This window comes from Neovison vison, chromosome 7 (genome assembly GCF_020171115.1).
Source record: "Neovison vison isolate M4711 chromosome 7, ASM_NN_V1, whole genome shotgun sequence".
Classification (NCBI taxonomy): domain Eukaryota; kingdom Metazoa; phylum Chordata; class Mammalia; order Carnivora; family Mustelidae; genus Neogale; species Neogale vison.
This window is the reverse complement of record NC_058097.1, coordinates 108,953,042-108,970,898: the sequence shown is the minus strand read 5'-3', so window position 1 is coordinate 108,970,898 and position 17,857 is coordinate 108,953,042. Positions and strand designations below refer to the sequence as shown.

Sequence of the window (17,857 nt, the reverse complement as noted above, 5' to 3'; positions counted from 1 at the left end):
CCTAAAGCAGTGCTATATTTATAGCATTGATGGTTCCGTTAAAGATAAAAAAAAAGATCTCAAACCAACCTAACTTTACAACTTAAGGAACAACAAAAAGAATCAACCAAAACCAAGGCTCGTGGAAGGAAGGAAGCAATGAAGACTAGAGCAGAAGTAAAAAAAATACAGGAACTGGGGTGCCTGGGTGGCTCAGTCAGTGAGGAAACTGCCTTTGGCTCAGGTCATCATCTCAGGGTCCTGGGATGGAGTCCCACATCAGGCTCCCTGCTCAGTGGGGAGCCTGCTTCTCCCTCTGCCTGCTGCTCTGCCTACTGGTGCTCCCTCGCTCTCTCTGTCAAATAAATACATACATAGGAGAAAAAAACCCCAAAACAACAGAAAAATCAATGAAAACAAAAGTTAGTTCTTCAGAAAGAGCAATAAAACAGACAAAACTTGTCTAACTTTGTGTCACGATGTCATTATCTTTGTGTCAATATCTAGATGGATTAAGAAAAAGAGAGAAGACTCCAATTACTAAAACTCAGAAACTAAAGTGGAGACGTTACTACCAATTCTATGGAAATAAAAAAGATTTTAAGAAAGTACTATGAATAGTTATATGCCAAAACAATGTGTAACTTAAATGGACAAATTCCTAGAAACACAATACTTCCGAAGACTAAATCACAAAAAATTGAGAATCTGAAGAGACTTACAGGAGACGAACTCAGTAGTCAAAAACCTGCCAACAACAATAAGCTGCGTACCTGATAGCCTTTCTAGTGAATGCGACCAAGTGTTTAATACAAAACGATTACCAATTCTTTTTTTGGAAAGACTTTATTTACTTGGGAGAGACAGAACGAGAGAGAGAGGGAGAGAGAGAGAGCATCACACGAGTGGAGGCAGAGGGAGAAGGCTCCCGCTGAGCAGGGGGATCATGACCTGAGCTGAAGGCTGATGCCTAACTCAACGGACCACGCAGGCACGCCACCAGTTCTTTTCAAATGCTCCAAAGACCTGAAGAAGGAACACTTTCTAACTCATTCTGCAAGGATGGCACAATCATGACACAAAGCCAGACAAGGACACGACAGGAAAACACACCAATGTCCCTTATGAACACTGATGCAAAAGTCCACAACAAAATACCAGCAAAAAGAATTCAGCAGCACTTAAGGATTATGCACCATTATACATCAGTGGGATTCACACCTGGAATGCAAGGATGGCTCAACAAATGCAAGTGGATTAATATAAATACAGCAGGTCAACAAAAGGGGAAAAAACCCCACACAATCATCTCGGTGCAGAAAAGCATTTGACAATATTTAACACCCTTTTAGACAAGAACACTCAACTAAAATAGGAATAAAAGTACCTAAAAATAACGAAAGCCATATATGAAACACCCACAGCAAGGATGATATGCAATAGTGAAAGACTGAAAGCTTTTCCTGAAGGATCAGGAACAAGGCAAGCATGTCCACTTTCACCATTCCTGAGTACTCAAGAGTACTGGAATTTTTACTGGAATTTTTTTTTCCTCTTTTTTTTTTTTTAAGATTTTATTTATTTTATTTGTCAGATAGAGAGGAAGCATAAGCAGGGGGAGGGATAAGCAGGCTCCCCGCTGAGCAGGGAGCCCAGTGCAGGACTCAATCCCAGGACCCCAGGGTGACTGGAGCCGAAGGCAGACGCTTAACCAACCGAGCCACCCAGATGTCTCAGTACTAGAATTTCTAACCAGATCAACAAGGCAAGAAAAATAAAAGGCAATCATATCGGAAAAGAAGAAAAATTATCTCCCTGTTTGCAGATGATATGATCTCATATACAGAAAAGCCTAAAGATGCCACAAAAAGGGCACAGGAAACAGTATGGCGGTGTCTCAAAAAATTAAAAATAGAATTACCATAGGCTCCAGGAATACTACTACTGCGTATATATTCAAAAGAACTGAAAGTAGGGCCCTGACCAGTATCTGTTCACCCACATTCACAGCAGCATCACTGCGACAGCTGAAACGTGAAAGCCATCCCAGTGTCCACCCACCGATGAGCGGATAAGCAGAATATGGTATGGGAGTCACCCTTTATCTGCAATTTTATCTTCTGTGGTTTTACTTACCCATAGTCAGCTATGGTGTAGAAGCAGATGATCCTCCTTCTGATGTATTATCAGAAGGTCAACAGTAGCCTAACACTACATCCAAATGCCTACATCACCCCCCTCACTTCTTATCAGACGCACTTTACCTCACGTGACCACGAGAAAGGGGAGTACAGTACGGTATTCTGAGAAAGACCACATTCATACAACTTCTATAGCTCTGTTCCAACTGTTCTATTATTGTTGTTGCTAATCTCTTACCGTGCCTAATTTATATATTAAACTTCACCATGTATGTACGTATATATGTATGTATGTATGTATGTATGTTAGAAAAAAAAAACAGTGTACATATAGAGTTCAGTACTATCCTTGGTTTCAGGCATTCAGGGGGCCTTGAAAGGTATCCCATGCAGATAAAGGGGGTGGGGCACAACTGTATATACATACACTGGAATACTACTCTGCCTTATAGAGTAAGGAAAGTCTGCCATATTCTACAACATGGACGAGAACGTTACAATAAGTAGATTAAACCAGTCACAAAAACACAAATACTGTATGGTTGCACTTACAGGTGGTATGTAAAGTAGTCAAAATCCTGAAGACAAGGCGTAACGGTGGCTGCCAGGGCAGGGAAGGACAGGGAGCAACTGCTCAGTGTGCGCAGGATTTCAGTTTTACACGATGAAGAGTTATGAGCATGGATGATGGTGATGGTTGCATAATGTGAATGCACTTAATACCACTGACCTGTACACTTCTAAGTACGATGGTATATGCATACATTTTTAGAGAGGGAGAAAGGGAGAGGGGGAGGGGCAGAGGGAAGAGAGAGAATCCCAAGCAGACTCCGTGCCCTACGCGGAGCTCAGCGCAGAGCTCAATCCCACAGCCCTGAGATCACGGCCTGAGCTGAAACTAAGAGTCAAGACGCTTAACCGACTGAGCCACCCGGGTGCCCCAAGATGGTGTATTTGGTGTGTACTTTACCATACATACTGAGAATTAAGAATCAAACTTAAAAATTATAAGAATGATTAAGATTTTTTTCTTTTTACAGAAGTCAACAAAACCAAAACTGCTTCTTTGAGAAGATTAATAAAATCACTAAGCCCAGCAAGGCTGATTGATGTACATGGACATAGAGAAAAGAGGAGACCAAAACTGAGGATCTAGTTTTGAGCTGATACAAACACAGATCAGCTTATACTTTCTTCCTCAGGCCGCCCTGGGCTCCCTTCCCTCTGTGCGGAGGCTGTTGGTCAGCGGGAGCACATCCACTATGCGGCCTGCGGCCTTGTACTTACCGGGCGGCCAGAGAGTAAATGGCATTGGCTGATGCAGAAGGTTTGATTTTGGGGTGCTCGCACTCTGAACCTGCTAATGGGTTGTTATTCACATTCTGGAAAGAAAAGTGAGAAAGAACCTTCTTAACACGACTCAGTGTCTCCTCTTCCTTCTCCGACCCCGTCAGAATAGTAAGAACAGTAACACGGACCCAAACCCCGCTCTCTATGCCGCTCACACGTTACTACATATGACCCCAAAGCTGAGCTGCTTTCAGGCTCTGAACAAAGTTTAAATGTCAGGGCGAGGAAGACAGAGATCTAAAAAGAGCCAAGGAAATGGGGGATTTTGTTTTGACTCTAGAAGATTTAAGGAAATGGGCTGTCAATACAAATACCCTTTCTAGCTTTAAAAACCTACACCTCTTTCTACAGTCACCAGAAAGCCGGACCTAATTCACTCTCACGAATTAGATGGCCTGTCACTCAATGCCACTTGCAAGTGACCATCCCCCTTCTCTCGCCACCAAGCAGCAGCACCCAGTTCACATGAGGGCTCCGCCATGTTCCAAGCTTCACTGCTCACAGGTTTTTCTCCCCCTTTTTTTATTTGTCTGAAGGGGACTGGCAGCATGACTACATAGTTATACTGCTAATTGACCTTCAACTATCTGTGTAGCACATAAGAAATAACACTGCTCACATACACGAGGGAAAGCAGGTCAATGAAATGTGCAGCGCATTCTCCCTCTTGCTTACTTCGCACCATACTCTCCCAAACTCACCGGCCTCCCCCTCATCCTCGAAGGGTCTCCCTCAGAATCAGCACAGCTCACTCTCAACAGCACTCCAGATCTTTGCTCAGAATTGTACCCCATCCCTCCATGTACCCCCCACCCCAACATCAACTGTCTCAATACCCCTTTTTTTCCTGCTCTTTTTCTCCATAGCTCTCATTAGCATCCAATGTCCTTTGTTTTATTAACTTACCACGTTTGTCTTTACTCCATTAGAATGTAAACTTTGTGAGGGCAGGTTTTTTTGTGGAGCGCACACACAAATGAACCAACAAAAGAACAAATAAGCCTCCCCACCCCCAGGTCTGGAACCCTTATCTCATGCTTATATAATGAACCACTAACCTTCTCTCAATCTACTCTCTTAGCAATCCATTTTTGCATACTACTACTGGATTTATCTCCGTAAACCATCATTTTGCTCATGTCATTCCCCTAATTTAAAACCTTCAAATGCTCATCTCCTACCAAATAAATTCAAACTCTTTTGGCCTTGATGGGATTTTCGAAGTCCTCCAATCTAGTACTAATGCCCCTTTCTAGACCTTGTCCCTCCTCTGACATTCAAAACTTCTGCTCCACTCAAATTAAACTACTTCTAGTTCCACAATATACCTCAAGCATCTGTGTCATTGTACTCGTGACCTTCACACTATTCACTTTGGAAAGAACACTTTGAATTCAAATGTCATTTGTTCCATAAAGCCCTCATGATTGCTCTATTTGGAAATAATCTCTTCTTTCTCTACAACTTCAATGCTTTCTATTTATAATACTCACACTATATGAATCCAGCCATACATACATATATACACATACACACACATACACGCAGGTACACACGCGAACCTATCGCATTATTGGCAAACATGCTTTATCTGTTCTACTCTAGTAGTATACTTCTTGAGAGTATATATACACACGCCTGAGGACAGGGATGTTTCACTGTCTCGGAATCCTGCACAAAACCTATCACAAAACTCTGACCCATTCAACGTCATGCAAAAGTATTTGTTAATAGGCAAAAAAATGTCAGAGACAGGACTCACCATGGAGGTATCCACACTGAATGTGCCTCCAAGCCTGGACACATCCGCTCTGGGTTCCATTTGTGAGGGCAAGGAAAATGGGAGTGAGTGCCTGTTGGTTAATTCTCTGCCTGTCCAGGGGTCACTAGAGTTGGGGGCAACCACTGGTACTTTGGGGATTGGCCGAGGCAGCCATGATTCCCCAAGGCGGCCACAGGGAACAGGGGGCAGTTTGTCTCTGGATGAAGAGTCGCCCGGTGTACAAGGCAAGGGACGTCTCTGTGGCCGGGATTCTGCTCCAACAGAATATGGCCGGTCTGGAGGGGGTGGTGGTGGAAGATCTCGAAGTGTGGGAGGTATTGGTAATGGTTTGTCCTTATGAAGGGAGCCAGAAGCTACCTGTGAAGCATGAGGAAAAGTAAATCAATCAAAACCTACTTATCTAAAAAACCAAAAAACCCCACTGTAATCCACAACGCTATAATCCACAACAAAGAATCAGAAGACTGTAGAAATGGGTAATGTCTTACCTTAGAAGCAGTTCCAAGACCAGAAGCACTGGCAGGAAGAGACACCCGCTGTTGCAGAAGGTCAAGTCGAGGTGGCACTGGGGGAAGGGAAGCTTGTGGGGCCATCGAAAACGGAGAAGGAGGCCGTTCCACCTGACACACATAAAATTTCCCAAAAGGTTATTCTTGTATGAGGGAGTGGCATCTTTCAATTCCTTCTAACGGGTAGACAGCAAGTACTCTGAACACGGTTACCAATGGGTCAGGCTTCCTGAGTTATTTCTACGTCACCGTAAGAGGGCGCTCTCAATCACAGAACTACCATGCAGATCCAAGCCACAGGCAAGTATGGAGAAACGGCTCTGCTACAAGAAGCTTCCTAGCTCACAACTGAAAACAAATATTACAATTTCCACCACCTCCTCTTCAGAGAAAGAAAAAAATCTTCTCAAGGTCAAAAAGAGGAACCCATATAAAAAGGAAGGAGCAGACATTAACCTCTCAACAAATCATGTAGGGAAATAACATTTAAGGCACAGAACAATGAGAGATCAAAGATGAGAAATTCTCTGGCTTGTTAGGATAGAATAAAGAAAAAAATAAAGACATTTAGAGGGAAAGAATCAACAGAATGAGTAAAAAGCATCTCAAGTCCTTCTGAAGAAATGTTATTTCAAGTCAGTAATTTAAAGGAATTAATATTTCCCATCCATTTGTGTTCTTAAAAAAATGAGGTGCCAAATTAGACGAAGCAATACATGTATAACCTCTCCCATTTCCGAGCCTGCAGCAGGGTGATGAATGGCTGGTAAGCTTGTCCAGGCAAGCTATCAAGAGATCTGCATAATTCATACAAAATGCTACTTGGCATTTGCATTCTCTCCCAGGGAGCAATACAGATGGAATATAGGCAAATATGTATTACAAGCACTTACATAAGATGACAGAAAGATACCCATTCACCTACTTCGGCCTATCATTAGTGCTGGGTGGTAAATGAAGACAAAGAAAGCCCTCACCATTAGCTACCTGCTTTTACTCATGCTTAAGGAAAGGGCTGCATGTCCCTGGTGCACGAGCGATGCAGCATGAACAGTGAGACACCTCAAGGCTTAAGTGAGAAAGTTATTAGGATAATTGTCACTTCATCCATTTCTAGCTTGTCACTGTATCTTGCTGATTCTTCCATGAAAGAGCCTCATATCTTTTTTTAAAGATTTTATTTGACAGAGAGAGACACAGCGAAAAAGGAACACAAGCAGGGGGAGTGGCAGAGGGAGAAGCAGGCCTTCCCCCAGCAGGGAGCCCAATGCCGGGCTTGATCCCAGGACCCTGGGATCGCGACCTAAGCTGAAGACAAATGCTTAACAACTGAGCCACCCAGGCGCCCCAAAAGAGTCTCATATCTTGATCTGCCTCTTCATTCTGCTTACCAGCCTCAGATCTGATTTATTAAAACCACCTTCTCGCAATTCTCCCAAATTCTGGTTTCTTATCTCACCAAATCCCTTTGCTTGCCATTACCAGCTGAAGCAGGCACCCCGCTAGTCTCATACACCTTCAGGAGTGATTTTAGGACAAAAACATGGGAATAGGGTGCCTGGGTGGCTCAGTGGGTTAAAGCCTCTGCCTTCAGCTCAGGTCATGATCCCAGAGTCCTGGGATAGAGCCCTGCATCAGGCGCTCTGCTCGGTGGGGAGACTGCTTCCACCTCTCTCTGCCTGCTTGTGATCTCTGTCAAATAAATAATAAAATCTTTAAAAAAAAAAAAAAAGTGGGGATAAATTTTAGTTATCTACTCAAAAAAAGTTAAATATTTTATAACAAATTCATACAAAGAATAATAGACACCCACGTAGCACCTACTGAACAACTAAGAAATCCAAGAGCACTGACTTTGCGCAATTCCCATCACCCCTCCCCTAATTATATCCTTTCCTCCATCAAAGAGTTTAAATGTACATTCACTTTCATCCAGCAGTTCCACTGCCAGGAATTTAAACTACAGACCTGAAAAGAGTATCAGTCTGTGTAAGTCTGGAAATAATGTGAATGTCCATTAAGAAACTAAATAAATTACGGAATGGCCAAGCGACAACATCATGCATGAAGCTATTTTTTTCTGTATTTGAACTTCTCCAGTGTACGTTTATAACTTTTATTTAAATGAGTAAATTTAAAATCATTCATACAGATCAGCTATGGGAAAAGGGTTCCTTTTCTTTTCTTTACAGCCCTACAGCACTTAGAGTGTGGACCCAACATCTACAACAGCGCACGTGGTCTGCGTGTGGTAAGCTGTTCCACCCGCACGCATGCTCTCTTCTCAAATACAACCACTAGCTCCTCGCAGGCCTTTGTTTCAGGTTTCTTATCTCACTCAATACTTACAGCACCCAATAAAGAGCCTCTTACCCAGCATAATGGACACTTTGCAAAAATACTATGTTTATTGTAAACCCCTCAAATATCCCATTAAGGCCAAGTCCTCGAAACTTGTGCCCTCAAACATTACAGCAATTCAGTGGGTAGTCAATTATTCCCCTATGCATGTTAAACACAATTATTTTTTAAACTTAGTATTGGGCAATTTTCGACTTAAGTATACGTACACTGAACTCCTTCTGCAGAGCATTCCGTTATGGGGACTGTAGCAGGCAGAATGAGGATTCCCCATCCCCCAGCCCCAAGATGTTTATTCACACCCTGAAACCCAGAAACTGAACATGTCCTTTTACTTGGTAAAAGAGACTTCGCTAATGTGACTGAAGGTATGGCTCTTGAGATGGGGGAATTACCCTGGACTATCTGGATAGGCCCAATTTAATCACATGAGTCCTTGAGAGCCTGTCTGAAGGTTCTAGCAGCAGAGGGCAGCTACTCATACACCCCAACCGAAGACCAGTTCTCTCCTCGATTGGGGAAGGTTGTCCTCTTCGACCAAGCATGCAGCTTTGGGAGGGACGCACATGGAGCTGTGAGGGAGGAAGGGGACACCCGCCTCGCCAGCCAGATCGGCCGAATCAACCCTGGTGATCAGTGGGGTGACAGATGTTGCAGCCATACCACCCTTACATCCCACATGAGTCCTTCAAAGCAGAGAACCTCAGAGAGAAGGCAGGAGGAGGAGGAAAGAAATCCAGGAGCCAAAGAGTGTGTCTGAGCATTAGAAGCTGGGATACCATGAGCAGACAGCCAGCAAGGCCATGGGGATCTCAATCCTACAGCTGGCAAGTAACTAAACTCTGCCAAATCCAAATAGAAAAGGAACTGGGTCTTCCCACAGGGCCTACAGGAAGAACCACAGACCTGAATCTACCCTGATCTAACTGGAGTGCACACATATTGGGCTTCTGACCTTCAACTCTGTAACAGAATAAATTTGTGTTGCTTTAAGCTGCTAAATTTGTAGTAATTTGTTATGGCAGCAACAGAATACAAACACATGGATGTATCATAATTTCTTACTGCTGGACATGTGAGTTAATTCAAATTTTTCATTACTGCAAATAAGGCTATAAGAACTGGATCTGGGGGCGCCTTGGTGACTCAGTAGGTTAAGCCTCTGCCTTCAGCTCAGGTCATGGTCTCAGCGTGCTGGGATTGAGCCCCACATCAGGCTCTCTGCTCAGCAGGGAGCCTGCTTCCTCCTTTCTCTCTGCCTGGCTCTCTGCCTACTCGTGATCTCTCTCTCTTTGTGTCAAATAAATAAAATCTTAAAAAAAAAAAAAAAAAAAAAAAAGAACTGGATCTGTATCTTTGGGTGCTTATCTGAGGATTTCTTTAGGATTAATCCCTAGAATTGGAATTGCTAGTTCAAACTGGGACCATTAATGCATTTTGATAGATGTCAAACTGTCCTTCCAAAAGATGGGCTAATCTGTACACACATCAACACTGAATGCGATGCCTGTTTCTCCACAGTAAGTATTATTCATCTATAGAATTTTTTTAAGATTTTATTTATTTATTTATTTATTTATTTATTTGACAGAGACAGAGAGAGCAATCACAAGTAGATAGAGAGAAAGGGGGAAGCAGGCTCCCCACTAAGCAGAGAGCCTGATGTGGGGCTCGATCCCAACACCCTGAGATCATGACCTGAGCCGAAGGCAGAGGCTTAACCCACTGAGCCACCCAGGCATGCTCATCTATAGAATTTCATGAAGAAAAAAGGGTAATTTTAATTTCAAATAAATAAAGCCAGGAAAAATCACTTATCTTAGTATTCAGCTTCCCTAATACTCCAGGAGTTACCAATAAATTTTCATCAATGAACAGAAGAAATCTATGTAAGAACATATAAAACTTTATGTTTAGAGATCAAGTTTATGTTTTAGAGAGGAAAATAATCTCTTTTTAAATTTTTTATTTATTTGAGAGAGAGGTGAAGGGAAAGGCAGAAGCAGACTCCCCGTTGGGCAGGGAGCCCGACGTGAGACTTGATTCCAGAACCCCAGGATCACGACCTGAGCCAGAGGCAGACGCTTAACCAACTGAGTCACCCAGGTGTCCCTCAAACTAGTCTCTTAAAATGGACCCAAAGAACCTGTTATAAGGGGCCAAAACTAAAAAATCTGTCCACTTCAAAAAACCAAAAATGTACTGCTCATTCCAGTCTTCCTCAACTACCTGCAATTGATAAAGCATAGATTTATTAATTCCTATACTAAAGTTGTTTCAATTTCCAAACATTCAAAGTAATTGCGATGTGCTCAATTTTGAATAGTAAATTACAAATGAGACAAGGCTCTTGCCTTCTATAATTTATAATATACCAGGAAATACATTTAATAAACTATTACGAGGTATTAAGTTCTATGGCACACATACTCAGTGTCTCAGAGATACCTGGGTAGACCTAGAAATGATGTGTATATAAACACATGGGAACTGGGGGGTGGGGGAAGCAGGAACAGTCTGGAAAGGTGTCCTAGGAAATGAAAATTCAACTAACTTACGAAGAACAACCAAGACAGGGGCACCTGAGTGGTTCAGTTGCCCTCAGCTTCGGCTCAGGTCGTGATCTCAGGATGCTGGGAATGAGCCCCCTCAGCAGGGAGTCTGCTTGTCCCTCCCCCTCTGCTCCTTCCCTTGCTCACAAGCTCCCTCTCTAAAAGAAATTTTAAAATTCTTTAAAAAAAGAAAAAAGAAACTACCAAGACAAAAGCACAAAGAGATTTTAGTGGTTTGGCCTTGCTGGACCACAAAACATAAAGCAAAAAGGATTTTAAGGGCAAAGTGCCGGAGGAAAGGAGAATTGCTTAACCCATTAAGTAACGAGAAGTCATCAGAGTATGAGGCAAAGGAATGGGATGGTCAGGTTTGTGCTGAGCTCTCCAGTGCTGGCAGCGGGTCAAAGAGAAGATGATGATGGCCTGAAATAAGGCAGTGGCACTGAGGACAGAGAGGAGGAGACACACTGGATCCAAACATTTAAGAGATCAAATCTATTCCTTTTCCTGGAGGCAGGGGTGGTAGGGCCAAGGGAGAGAGCAAGCAAGAATACCAAACAGACTCCCCGCTGAGCATGGAGCCTAAAGCTGGGCTTGAGCCAAGAACCCCAAGATCATGACCTGAGCTGAAATCAAGTCAGACTCTCAACCAACTGAGCCACCCAGGGGCCTCCCCAAATCCATTCTTTCCATCTACCACGTGTCAGGCAGTAAGGTACTATTATAAAAGAAGGCTGCCCATAAATTTATATAAAAATCCTCCACTAGAGAATCGAAAGCACATTAGAATCTTCTGTTTGCCCTGTATTGCTTACCATCTTCAAAGGACTCCCTTCCTTATAATTAGTCAGCAGATCCCTGTTTTACCCTACCCACCGATGTTACAAAATTTGATCCCATCTTTCTTAGTCTGTATGTTTCTTCTCTTTACTAGGGCCTTTCCAGTTTGCTTAGCTTCTACCTGATACCTCCTCTGCCACCCTCCAGTCACTTTGGTCGCCATGTCCTTGGTTACTAACAGTGCCTCTCCCCTCTGCAATCTAACTTTCCAGTGCCAAGACCCCAGTAGGAAAGAACACCAGAACACCAGACCCCACTCAGAGAGGCGCAATAGGGCCTCACTGTCCTATCGCCTCTCATTCTCTCCAAGCTGAGGAAAGCCCAGTTCTAGGACACAGAGCATGGGCCTTGATGCCAGAACGTCTGGCCACAGCTATGTAATTTTCGGCCAGTTCCTTAACCTTGCTGTACCCTGGTTTCTTCATCTGCTAAATGAAAATAAGAGTACCTACTCCTGGGTTATTTGAGTATATACGAGGACAGGATTACAGGAGTTAGAAAAAGGGAAGTACTCAGCATGGCATCTCTCACATAGTAAATGCTCAGTAAATAGTCAGCTACTATTGCTTCCTGCGGTCTGGATGTCATCAAATGCTCTCTATTCCTTTAGAACACAACTCACAGTGGAGTCTGCCAGTCTCTGAACCTGAAGTCTCACCTTCGCACCAGCCAGTTCCTTCATCATAAAGAGAGAATCATCAGCTCGTTCATCATCGTCATCCTCATAATTTGGGGAGGGAGCTCCCTCGGCTCCTTGCCTCAGTAGGCTGCCACTTCCTCGAGGGTCAAATGGATCGACCACAATGGGCTCAGTACCTTTAATCTCACATCGGCAGAAAGGACAGCCCTGGCCTTCGGATTCCTGCAGAGCAAACGGAGACGGTCAAAGGCTCATCTATAAGTATGGACAATATGGAACTACATTTCCTAAAGATGAAAAAAGAAACCAGAAGCTTAAAACCTCCCCCACAAACCAGACCATCCTTTCTCTCCATAGAGGATACAAAATGCCCAGTTCCTCCGAGGACTACACAGCAGAGCACACGGTCTGGAGCCATACCTGCCAGGATGTGAGACAGGACGTGCACATGAGGTGTCCACAGGGCTCAATTTTCACATCCTTGTCGTTTTCAGCGCATATTTTACACAGCTGGAAGGTGGAGCCCATCTCACAGTATAATTCATATTGTTCCTTTAATAAAGAAAAATTGAAGAGACTACTCAGCTGAGTGCGGTATCTGTCGAACGAATGAATGACTGCAACCTTCAACTGACACTGGGAAAACTAGACTGTTGCTCCCTCCACAAATTTGGCTTATATGGAAGTGCCCCAACAGTGGTCACCATTCTCTCACTGAGACAGAAAGCACACGGTCTTGTCCTATTTCAAGTTCTTTAGAAAAACTACACACACACAAATCCACTAGGCTAGTCGATGGTTTAAAACCTAAGTGTTCCAATCACTCCATACTGCTCTACCATGAGTTATGTCGAGGACAAAAGCTCGCCTCCAGAGACACGGTGAGGAGGGAAAACAAAATTCACCTGGGTCACTTTGATGTGGTCTTGGGGAGTTGGTTCACATAAGCCTGTCAGGTCGGGATTCTGATTCCGTCCATCTGGAAACAGATAGCTGTAAAAAGAGTAACCGGCCTTGGGGTTTTACTAAAGACAATTTGTAACTGTTGGCTAATGCAGACAAAATAGTAGCTGGGCATTCTCTCATCTAAAAGGGCAACTGTGTTGGGGTGCCTGGGTGGCTCAGTGGGTTGGTCATGATCCCGGATACTGGGATAGAGCCCCGCATCAGGACCTCTGCTCAGCGGGGAGCCTGCTTCCTCTCTCTCTCTGCCTGCCTCTCTGCCTACCTGTTGATCTCTGTCAAAAAATTAAAAAAAAAAAAATCTTTAAAAGGACAACTGTGGGGGCATCTGGGTGGCTCCGTCAGTTAAACGTCCAACCGCTGATTCCAGCTCACATCATGACTTCAGCGTGGGGAGACTGAGCCCCGCACCATCAATTTCGCACTCAGCACAGAAGTCCGCTTAAGATGCTCTTTCTCCCTTAGCCCCTCCCACGGCTCATGCACACTCTCTCAAATACATAAATAGGCTACTTTGCATAAGGTACAAAGGTAAATCTTTGTATTTATCAAAGATAAATACTTCAAAAAATAAGTAACACAGAACAGTTTCAAGAAGATATTCTCCAAACAACGATACTCCTTCTCTAGGCCACAAGGCCACAGGCTTTATCTTTAAACTAAGTGGCTGACAAACTTTTTCTGTAAAGGGCCACACAATAAATATTTTAGACTTTGCAATCCATAGAAGTATGTCCCCTATATTCTTTGGTTGTTATTGTTTATAGTAACCCTTTAAAAAGGAAAACCCATCTTAGTTCCAGGCCATACTGCAACAGCTAGCTGATGGGCCATAGTTGGCCCAACCCCTATTTTAATCTATGGGTAGCCATAAAATAAAAATTATTAAATTTATTTTTAATTTTATTTTAAGTAGGCTCCACACCCAGCGTGCAGCCTGACACAGGGCTCGATCTCACGACCCTGAGATCAAGACCTGAGCTAAGATCAAGAGTTGGACACTTAACCACTGAGTTACGTCGGTGTCCCCAAATTCTTAATTTAAGCACCATCTGTTTTTGGCCAAAGGCCTAAAATGCCCTTGTTTACCAGCTATTTAACATGGAAAGACAACAATTCAAAAGAAATGTAACAAGAAGCAAAGCAAGCCCCTGAGACCAGCTACCAGGAAGCCCAGAGTGCCGGCCTGCTCTGATACATGGGGAAGCACTCCCTTCAGCCCCAACGCTGCCGCAGAAAATGGACTCTCCTCGTTGCTTTAAAACACAAGTAGCTTTCTGACAGCTGGTCAACTGCTAGTATTTTTAGTGCCTACCAAGCGATAATCAGTTTGCGTTCCCAGAGGAATAGCATTCTGGAATAAGTAAGAACTTACTTATCAATATTAGCAGAGATTACAAAAGCCCAAAGACTGAAGAAATACTGCCAAACCAAAATGCTTAGAGCAGATGAAGGCCACTGAGCCTGCTCTTATTAAAAACATCTAAGCACTCTAATGTGGGCTAGTTAAATAACTGGTAACATTTCCTGGTAATTGGCATATTTTCAAATACAGATTTGGAAATAAGTTAACATCTGGAAAAGGAAAAATATACAGTTTACACATGGTAATAACTAAAGCACTACAGAAAAATCATTTCACTCAAAGAATCCTTTTAAATAACAACAAAAGTCCTACAGAACCTGAAGTTTAAAATAATACAACCTGTTAATAGGTTTCTTGAATCTTCAGTCCTGAAGACACCTGGAATCAAGTCACTGATGATTAAGTTTTATAACCCCTAAATTCCTGTATTCCAGCAAGGGGAAACAGCAGATACTCACAAGCCTTCCCTGAAGCCGTCAATCAGGGCTTGGAAGAGAGGTTTATTGTGAGGGATCGTCTGTAGAATGTTCCCATCAGCAGTGACATACCCAATAGCCCACTGACCCAGACGAGTGCAACTCAGCCGGAAAATGTAACTGAGAACAGAGATGAACATAACATTTTATATGCTTTTGTTAGAGTGGAAGGCAAGACAGAGACAAAAATCAAACGGGTCATCAATAATAGATTCTACAGTGACTCCAGGCCAAAAGCAAAAAATACATAAGTTCAATTCTTAAGTGGCTTGAAAGCATTTATCAAATCCTAAGATCTGAATAAGTCAATTCTTCTGGTAAACAGACATCAATCCCAGTGCAGCAACGGAGCCACTGGGAAACTAACCCAAGATCACATTTCCTCTATCCTGGCAGAGGTCACAAAAGCATAGAATTCAGGAGAATAAACACCTTTGCTTCCCAGCACTGACCTGCCCGGTTTGTGAATGAACTTCTGGAGCCGAGCTTTCACTTCATCGTATGTCAGGAAAGCCATGTAACCAGGATGAGTTACGGCAAGACTGTTCCAGTTCCTGAGCAAAGAGGACCAGGGCTAAGGGAACAAGAGCTCAATCAGACCACTTAGCTCAGGACATCCCACCGTCCTCAGAGCAAGGAAGAACAGAAAGAAAACCACCTCAATTCTCCATTCATTGTCTCAAATTTTCAATTATATGGTTACTTTGAGAGAAATATGTTTGAGACGTAAGAACTCAGAAAAGCTAAGAAGAAACAAATATATGCTTGTAGAAAGAAATTTCATTATAAAATGAAATTCAAGACATTTTACAGAAGTTCTAACCAACAGCAGGGCCCACATGTACAACTGAAAAGTTGCAAATAAAGGCTTACACCAGTTGGCATACACATATTATCTTTACAGAGAGAAAGAAATGAGCTCTTTCTGAAGTATCAATGCATGTTAATAATAACAGTCAAGAATTTCAATACAATAGGAGAAAAGGCTGGAAATGTACATAAATGTCCAACAACAGGAAACTGATTAAATAGATCATCTTACACCCATTTTCTGGGCATTCTACAATGATTTAAATGATGCAAAGAGTATTTAAAAGAGAGATTATAGGGGCGCCTGGGTGGCTCAGTGGGTTAAAGCCTTTGCCTTCGGCTCAGGTCATGATCCCAGGGTCCTGGGATCGAGCCCCACATCCGGCTCTCTGCTCAGCGGGGAGCCTGCTTCCTCCTCTCTCTCTGCCTGCCTCTCTGCCTACCTGTGATCTCTGTCTGTCAAATAAAAGAAAAAAAAAAAAAAGATAAAAAAATAAATAAATAAAAGAGAGATTATAAATGTGAGGAGAAGAAAGCACATTATATAGTTACTGTGTAACAATAAATAGATAAAAACTGAGTAGTGAGGGTTTTTTGCTTATAATCTTTACACTGACTAAAAATACTTTTGTATTTTTACAAAATGCACCTGGGTGGCTCAGTGGGTTAAAGCCTCTGCCTTCGGCTCGGGTCATGATCCCAGGGTCCTGGGATCGAGCCCCGCATCGGGCTCTCCGCTCAGTGGGGAGCCTGCTTCCTCCCCTCTCTCTGCCTACTTGTAATCTCTGTCTGTTGAATAAATAAATAAATCCCCCCCAAAAAAATACTTTTGTACAATATGTAAACTTCCAAATGTTATTTTTTTAAAGAGCTCTCCTTTCAGGAAAGAAGCAACTAGTTTAGCCAACATTTTAGTATCCTACCTGAAAGAGTCGTGTGAAGATGTCAAATTCAAAAACTGAAATATAATCATTGCAGGTCAGATCAATAGTGGATTTCAGAGCCATGGCCTCGAGCCCGGAGCTGATGGGATGCACTTCGTGAAGGGCCTGTCGGAAACTCTTCCAAGGGACTATTGTCCTAGATGGGGAAGCAGGGGTGAAAGGGAAGGCAGTGTGAGGTAACAGACAATGCTGTGCACTGCCATAATAACCAAGAAAGCCACATTAAGGTCACAGTATCAATTTCAATTCTCTTAAAGAAGTTAAGTTATATTTTGGATTGAGAACAGAAAGGGAATAAATATTTCTTAACTTTCTAATAAGGAAATTAGTAATAGAGAAATCTTTTCCCACTATTCTTTGGCAATATGTCATAAACTAATTCCCTTTCTCATCTTTCTTCACACATCTGTTCTCTTTAGAGAAACATGGAAAGAGAGATATTACTCTTTTTATATAAATGTCATCTGAGGCCAGGCCTTCACTAACTTAAAAGCTTACATTTAAACTAACTTTTTAAAAGCATATAAAACATCCTGAGTTCTTTGAGGAACTCATAATCTCAAGGCCTAGCCAAGAGGAAATAGGCTTAAGACACAGGAAGAACACAGTTCTGAAAGGGAGGAGGAATAAATTATTAACGTAAGAGTGATTAAACCCCAGATAAGGCTAGCACAAGACTCTATGGGATTTCTATTTCTCAAGATCTTTATGTAAACACAAGCTCACTGACTCTGAAAAGTTTATGTACTCACTGCCTAGAAATTAAGAGATAAAGTGGCATTTTGAACTCTTCTAATGGAGATATCAAGTTAAAAGGAACAAAGTTGAATTTATTCCCAATCTCTTTAACAAAGTTTTTAAATCACCGATTATTCTGTATTTTACATTTAAGCATATTCTTAAAAAGAAGGCATCTAAAGGGAAATTTATATTAGGATCTGTATATACAACTAAAAAACTGTATTGCTAATTTTTTTTAGTTCCTCGATCCAAAATTTCATAGGCTATACAAGAACATTTATATTAATACTTAAAAGCATAAGTGTAACACAGTAATCTGTCTATATAATTTAAAACTTCTATACAACAAAAGACAATATGACAAAGTAGAAAACTAGCCACAGACTAGGAGAAGATATTTGT

General features: G+C 42.4%; 1 protein-coding gene and 1 non-coding gene across 3 annotated transcripts in view; both read right to left on the bottom strand.

Annotated features, from left to right (window-relative positions):
- Positions 1-17,857, bottom strand: part of CBL (Cbl proto-oncogene) — an 82,109-nt gene that overhangs the window by 13,348 nt on the left and 50,904 nt on the right. For both annotated transcript variants that reach the window (XM_044258029.1, XM_044258030.1), the window contains exons 4-12: positions 16,694-16,850; positions 15,413-15,534; positions 14,943-15,080; positions 13,061-13,148; positions 12,576-12,707; positions 12,174-12,377; positions 5,742-5,873; positions 5,233-5,610; positions 3,408-3,502 (exon numbers count right to left, since the gene is read on the bottom strand). In XM_044258029.1, the coding sequence (XP_044113964.1) occupies positions 3,408-3,502; positions 5,233-5,610; positions 5,742-5,873; positions 12,174-12,377; positions 12,576-12,707; positions 13,061-13,148; positions 14,943-15,080; positions 15,413-15,534; positions 16,694-16,850 (1,446 nt within the window). The remainder of the gene's footprint in view (positions 1-3,407; positions 3,503-5,232; positions 5,611-5,741; positions 5,874-12,173; positions 12,378-12,575; positions 12,708-13,060; positions 13,149-14,942; positions 15,081-15,412; positions 15,535-16,693; positions 16,851-17,857) is intronic.
- On the bottom strand, positions 3,995-4,124 carry LOC122914880. The gene has a single exon (XR_006385944.1). It is a non-coding gene; the product is annotated as a small nucleolar RNA SNORA19 (small nucleolar RNA).